General features: G+C 40.4%; 1 protein-coding gene across 1 annotated transcript; it reads right to left on the minus strand.

Annotated features, from left to right (window-relative positions):
* Window positions 1-203: 203 nt before the first annotated feature.
* On the minus strand, window positions 204-6828 carry LOC133421809 (transmembrane protein 238-like). The gene is made up of 2 exons (XM_061711582.1): window positions 6581-6828; window positions 204-3060 (listed from the first exon to the last, which is right to left on the minus strand). Exons 1-2 carry the CDS (start codon window positions 6772-6774, stop codon window positions 2781-2783), a joined length of 474 nt encoding a protein of 157 aa, XP_061567566.1. The 5' UTR covers window positions 6775-6828; the 3' UTR covers window positions 204-2780.
* Between the last annotated feature and the right edge of the window lie 669 nt (window positions 6829-7497).

Here is a 7497-nt window from a genome sequence, read left to right on the forward strand (position 1 = left end):
ATTTCAACATTTAGAGTCATCACCAGAAAAATAACACCAGAAAAATAACTTATTTGACAATTTTCACTTGTTTCAAGTAAATTTTCACTTGAAATAAGTAGAAAAATCTGCCAGTGGGACAAGATTTATCTTCTCATTACAAGCAAAAAAATCTTGTTCCACTGGCAGATTTTTCTACTTATTTCAAGTGAAAATCTACTTGAAACAGGTGAAAATTGTTGTTTTTTTCCAGTGATGAGTCTTGTTTTAAGTGTAATGAGATTTTTTTTACTAAAGTGAGACATTTTAACTAGAAATAAGACAAATATTCTTGTTAAGATTTTGAGTTTTTGCAGTGATCCATTTTACTTATCCTGTGAAGGACAGAGTCATATTGATAAGTTCAGAAAAGTGTTTTTTATTGTGGTGTTTTGATGTATTTGATGTAAGCCCAGTGGATATTTAAAGCTTACAGAAGGCTGCATTTAACTGCTGCTATGTCATTCCTGCAGTATTTCTGCAGGTGTTTTGGTCACTGCTATTATTTGTAATATATTATATTATTTGTAATCAGCACAAATTATCTGTCCCCATATGATAAAATCCACCATCCCCCCTGAATTTATTTTACAACTCGAGTACTGCCTGCAGGGCCAAACTTTCAGAACTTTTCCAGCGACGGCCGGTGGTTCCGGGTCGGACCCGAGAGCTTTTGTTTGAAATATTTGACCAAGGAGGCTCAAACTGTGCAGTTGTGGTTCTCTCCGGGAAATGTGCAACGAGGAGTATCCAGGTGAATCGGGTGAGAGGGCAGACGACACAACAAGAGGGCCGTTCTCAGTCCGGTTGGCTGATGAAGCTGCTAAACACATTTGAACTGCTATTTTATAAATAGATTATTGAAAAGGATTGGACCCCGTAGCCACTATGCCCCCCCTCCCCCGCCGCTCCAAGCATCAATAAACAAATGTCATATAGTATTCTCTGTTAGACATATAAATTACACCTCACATCTACCCCGTCCATCCAGCATCGCAGGTTTTTACATTTATGAGGTTTCTGGAAACATTCAAGTTTATGAAGTCAGAAATTTTGAGTTTTCTCCGGTTCATTTGCATGTTTTAAGGTCACAAATGATGGGTTTTCTCTTTTTTCTTCTTGCAAATTTGGAAGTTTATGAAATCTGAAATTTTGAATTTTCTGAATTTTTTCAGAAATTCTGACTATTGTCTTGCAGAAAAGTTCAAATTCAGGGTTTATTTCACGTGATTGTACCTTTGGTAATAAATGACGTGTCATCTGTAGTATTCTCTGTGAGACACATACATTTAACCTCACATCAACTCCGTCCATCCGGCACCGCAGGTTTGTACATTTATGGGGTTTCCTGTGAGTTTTCTCTGGTTCATTTGCAAGTTTAACGTCACAAATTAGGGGGGGGTTTTTCTTGCAAATTTGGAAGTTTATATATATATTTGATTGAGAAAACTCCAATAACAGGCGATAATAATCTGCTTTTGACAATAGATACCCCGTCCACATGTAGCCGGGTATTTTTAAAACCGAATATTTCCCCCCTCCGTTTATAAAATAATTTGTATCCACATTACATCGTTTAAAAAAAAAAACCCTTCCACACATAACCGAAGATCTGCGTTTTCGACCACATTCATAAGCATTCTAACCTGTAGATCATCTGCGGCTCCCGGGGAAGCTGCGCCTCCACAGCCGCGTCTCCTTCTCGGTAAACGAACCCAAGTCCCCCCGTGTCCCGCCACGGAGCTGCCGCGTTACACCGACGCAGCCCTACGCCGTAGGGTACGGCGTAGGGTACGGCGTAGGGAGCGCGTCGCCGCGTACCCTACGGCGTAGCCTCTGTGTCGGTGTAACGCAGTAAGCGGTGGTCAAAAGCAGAGACCATTTATTTAATAAATAGCTTGGAGAACAGATGGTGGATCATCTGTAGTTCTGTAGTGAACAAAAGTCGCACGTCAGAGCAGATTTGTTGTTGTTTTGGCGCATAATGTGACGTTCGAAAACGCAAAACTGCGGTTGTTTCTGTCTACGCGCATATACATAAACAGAGTTTTCAAAAATCTTCACTTTGCCCGGAGTTTTTTTAAAGATTAATTTATTTGCGTTTTCATGTGGATGACAGGTCCAAACGTAGGAAAATATCTTCGGTTTAGCAGATACCCGGCTACGTGTGGACGGGGTCTTAGTCTACAACTCTACATAAATGATTCCCATGACGTGAGTCATGTGACTAATGTCAACTTTAGAGCGGAAAAACGAGCTAGCTAGCTGTTTAAGAACAGAAAATTAATTGCAAAATTGACTTGGCTATTTCATATTTAACGCTAGTTAGACCTGATGGATAAATTAGTGACAATAACGAAGCCTAAAGCTGGAGATGGAAACGTTCCAGCTCGGCCTAACGTTACTCCTTCCACGTCTGACGAGGCCAAAGTTTCATCAACCACAAACACATGTAGCTAATAACCCAGTCAGGAATTGGTTAATAAGGTGATATAAGCAGAATAAAACACATTTAAAAGTTATTATAAGCCAGGCTTAAAACTTGACACATTAAAAAAAAAAAAGGGAAAAAGTAAGAATTACAAGTGGGGGTCCCTGCTCTGTTTTTCTCTCATCCAAGGGCTAAAAAAGGTTGAAGACGCCTGAAATAACCAAATAATCAGTCAAATAACCGAGTCAAGTTCCATGTCTTGTCTGACCTGACTTGGCCAAATACACATGATTCTGATTCTGTTACGGTCGTGGATCCAGAGGAACAAGGTTCAGGTGTAGCTGGACTTCTTCTCCACCTCTGGAGAGTCCGGTGTCCCGTCGTATCCCTGGTTGTAGTAGGCCGTGGACTTGCCCCACGTCACCTTGCCGGACTTGCCTGGCTGCGCGCCGTCCTCGCCCGGCTGGGCGCACTTGGCCCCGGCGTCGTCGCGCCGCAGCGAGCGGCTCAGCCGCTCCGACAGCCGCTCCGACAGCTTCCTGGCCAGCAGCGCGAAGCTGCTCCTCTTGCGCGGCACGTCGCGCTCCGACGCGCGGACGTTGCCCACGTACCTCCACAAAATGGAATAACAGGGTTATTACCGTGAATAGAAAATCTTCCTTTAATGCCTGAGATATACTTGCAGTTCAGGCCGCGTATGCGTACGCGTCATGGCCCCACGCGTATCCTGCGTTCGTTTGACGCGTCGACGTGCACGTTCTCAAAAAGACACTGAAGGCGGAGGTCGCTGGCGCTGTTTCCTTTGCCGAGATCGCAAGCAAAGCAATGTTGCCTTCTGGGACGCGGCGGCCGTGTTGGATCCCTCGTGAGTGTAAACAAACAGCAGTGTAGTAGCACCAAGTGAACAGACGGAACGCAAAAAAAAGATGTAAAAATGCCGGAAAGGAACTGGAATTTACCGGGATACCTTAAACAAGGAAGCCAGGGGCCGTTATATGGAGAAAATAATGATTATTAACGGGTTGGATCCATATGAAATCCCTACTAAAGAGTGGAGCTCCTCGTCGGAGCGCCACTCTGACGTCACACTGACGTCTTCGGCGACCTTGTTTAGGAGTGTTTGGCAGCTGCTTTGGTAAATGTTTGACTCGCCATGTGTTTCAATAAATTAGTATAATAGTAAAACATGCAGTACATGTTTTGTATTACTCTTACTTTTTTCTTTTCTTTTTTGACTGCTGTATTCTGCGGAAGACGCTCCGAGGCGTGAGCAATATTTTTGTTTTCCTCGTGAGATTGTTTTTTTCCTCTGCAGCTACAAATAGAGTTAATATTTTTTTCCTCAAAAAAATAGTTTTATCTGAAGATTGGGGTTAATCGCACCGCAGAGCTGGCCAGCAACTGCGTTTAGCTGGAGACGTGGGAATAAAACCCGTGTTTTGATCCGACCCCGGTCTGTGTGAGTGTTTCTTTGTGGTTTACTGTGGAAGGTTATGTTTGGGCGTCCGACAGCCGCGATCCAACCGAGCCGACGACTCTTTGTTATCTCAGATACTTGGTCTCCGTGTTTCTGCCTCCGAGCAGGAAAGCGGTGAAAAGTTAAAACCATTAGCGATCTTTTCCCCATGTCTGTTATGTGAGGAGCTGCTGCAGCTACAACACAGCAACGGGTTACCATGGTTACAGAATAACCGAAAGTAACGATTACAAGTACCGGTAGGCTAAGACAAAACAAAGAGGGAGCACGTCTGTACACAGTGCGCAGTGGTCTGAAGAGCAGCTCAGGTAGCTTCCAACAGGGCGGCTCCGCCTAGTGATGACGTCAAGACGACCAAGCCCTATTGTTCTAATCTGCCACTGCTACTACCGCTGCTACTAAATATTTAATCACTTTTCCAACTGTTGCTCTGCTTACTGCCCTATTGGTCACCGCCGGTACGACGCGCTCTCCTCGCGTACTACGCAGTTGGTGGTGCAGGAGAACGGACGTGAACGGACGAGAACGGACGTGAACGGACGAGAACGGACGAGAACGGACGTGAACGGACGAGAACGGACGAGAACGGACGTGAACGGACGTGAACGGACGCCAACGCAAGCACCAACTGCAAGTATATCTCAGGCTTTAGACTGACTGGTACAACAATGGTCTCACTTTTGTTCATGATTTACTGAACTCTGATGGATTATTGTTGTCCTTCGAAAGTTTTAAAAGGAAATGTAACATATCTACTTCAAGAAAAGGATATGACAAGATCTGCAAGGCAATTCCCATTCCTTTACTTCGCTTAATGCAGAATAGCATGCAATATTCTTTTATCTCTCCTTTGTTTCCATCCCTAAAAGTGGGGGAAATATAGATCTGTTAGATAAAAAATGATTTTAACTCTTGCTATGTCCGCGATAATATAGAAATCCCCTTAAGAAAACGTTCCTTCTCATTTTACGTATCATTACCAATTGCCCATAAAATTAAGGAAACCCACTTTAAAATAGCATTTGTTTCACAGAAGGTTTAAATTGGAAGTTGATCCTTGCATATTTTGTTCTTCCGAGGCCGAGAACATTGAACATCTTTTTTTCCTGTTGCTCTTTTACAAAGTCCTTTTGGTCTGACAATCACAAACTTTAAAAATGGATGAAATTCCTGTTTTAGCTTACAATGATGTTACCGTATCTATTATATGGATAACTTGGATTCTAAATATTCAAACATTATCAACCTGGTGATTATTTTGAGTAAATATCATATTGACACTTGTAAGTGGAGTGGAAATACTCCCTCCTTTACTATATTTTTTTATTACTACTTTAAATCTATGAAAAAGATTGATAATATGAATAGGGTTGCCATGAAACTGTATACTGATACAAATATTGTGCTTGATCTACTTAAAAAAAATAAGTCAACTTTTTGCATGAAATTATTATGTAGATCAAGAAAGACTAGTCTTTGTATAAACTACTTAATTTTTTGTATGTAAATAATACATTTTGTTAGTACAGTCAACTTAATTGTGTTAAATTTACTTTATTTATCAAAATTAAGTTGACTTTACTTGCAAATGAATTTTGTACATACTAAAAATAAAAAAAGTCTATCTTGATCTACATAAAAATCTCATGTGAAAAAGTTGATAAAGCAAGATATTTTTTACTGTGTTGTTCTACTTAAACAAATAAAGCATGTTTCATCTAAACGTTGTTCAATCTGCCCAATAGATTAAAGGAAAGGTAAATATAACAAGATCATTGCTTGTTGTTTGTGTGTAAATGAAAAGATTACTGGGATTACATAAATACTGCTTGTTAAGGAAAACATGCACAATGTCTTGTTTTTTTTTTTAGTTCAAAACTAGATGTATTCATGTAAAGCAACAAACTTCATTTTTAATTGTCAATATCACAGATTTAAATATGTTATATGTACATGCTTAGATACATTTTTTCCAGTGTATACTCATCCATAACTCAGTCCTTGCTCTTTTGATTTTATTGTACCTTACTGTTGTTTGTTTTATTTGTTTTTGTTTCTTGTGTGAATCTGTTATCTTCTCTTTGGTGCAAACATTGTTGTTTAGTGCATGTTGCACTTGAAGTTGCAAACATAAACGTTGAAAGTATTTGGTTTGCTTTATTTGTCTGAATATTAAATCTATTGAAGGTTAAAATACAAAAAATAGATACAAGTTTTAATTAGATTAGATTTAATTTAAGTAAGGAGTGTTTAAACCATTGCATTGATCTGAATCTACATAATTCATTTTAGTATACTAAAGATAAGAAGTAGAACTAATTCCATCTAAACCCATTTAAGTAAAAATCTCTTAGGAAATTTTAGTAAATTCTACTCAAAAAATAATTCTTCTGCAATTACTGAAAAATATAAGTGCACTCAATTTAAAAAAATATAAGTACACTTAACTTAACAAATATATCTAGATTTAGATACATTTATTTCGTGCAACCACTTGACATAATAAAATTAAGTAAATTCAACAAAACATTTCTTTCAGTGCACTGTTGCTGTAATTATTTCCTAATTTTATACCTATATTTCACCCTCCCTTGATCTGTACATTCTTTGTGTTAAATAAAGTTTTAAAAAAAAGAAGCGTTTTTTCCCCGTACCACATGAGCCAGCAGGCCAGGCTGAAGAAGACGAGCAGCGCGCCGGTGTAGATGAGGAAGTCTCCGTAGAACCGGCCGTCCAGCCGCAGGTCGGCGAAGATGCCCAGGAACAGCAGCACCAGGCCGGCCAGGTCCAGGCCCACGGCGGCCAGGAGGAGCGGCAGGCAGCCGCCCACACACCGCAGCGGCTCCATCACAGCGGGGATGGAGCGGGTGGAGCTGGTGGATGCGGCTTCATGGCTCTTTCACCTGCGGAGGCTGCGCACCTGAGCGGGGAGGGAACGCACCTGAGCGGGGAGGGAACGCCCCACCGGCCCCAGCTCTTTAACATATATTTGCTTGGCAAATACACAGACTGAACGGCGGCAGCACTTCCCTGAAAAACACCGTCCCGAGCGGCCCCGGTTCTGCCTGGAAACGTTTTAACAAAAACAAACACTTGAGAGTCAATTAAATCCATTTTTGTTTGTTTTTTTTCTGGTTTTCTGACTCAGCCACGATGTTGTGATGATGAATTATCATCTTACACGTGAGGATGTGCTCAAAAAGTGCACATCCTGTCTAGGAGTGCACAAAGAAAACAATGAATTTTAAAAGTCCCATAATGGTAATGTGCATTTATCGGAAGTAGGAAGGAACCACTCTGACAGAGGTGTATAAAGTACTTGAAAAAGTAAATAAGTAAAAGTAGAAATACCATAACTGAAAAAGACTAGTCAAAGTTAAAGTCACCCATAAGAAAATTATTTGAGTTAAAGTCTTAAAGTAGCTCACATTAAATTTTCTTAAGTATCAAAAGTATCTTGTGAAAAAATACTCAAGTATCAAAAGTAAAAGTATTTTATAGTACACATGAAAAGAAACAACACAACCAAAAATGATCCTTCCCTTGTTTTTTTTATTTCACTTTCAGGTGA

Source organism: Cololabis saira, chromosome 21 (assembly GCF_033807715.1).
Source record: "Cololabis saira isolate AMF1-May2022 chromosome 21, fColSai1.1, whole genome shotgun sequence".
Lineage (NCBI taxonomy): Eukaryota > Metazoa > Chordata > Actinopteri > Beloniformes > Belonidae > Cololabis > Cololabis saira.

Bases quoted from the DNA above. Each gene is read 5' to 3' on its own strand.
- LOC133421809 (XM_061711582.1), bottom strand. From the start codon at position 6,774: ATGGAGCCGCTGCGGTGTGTGGGCGGCTGCCTGCCGCTCCTCCTGGCC. The intron at 3,061-6,580 runs GTACGGGGAAAA...CATTTTGTGGAG, and splicing joins CTGGCCTGCTGGCTCATGTG to GTACGTGGGCAACGTCCGCG.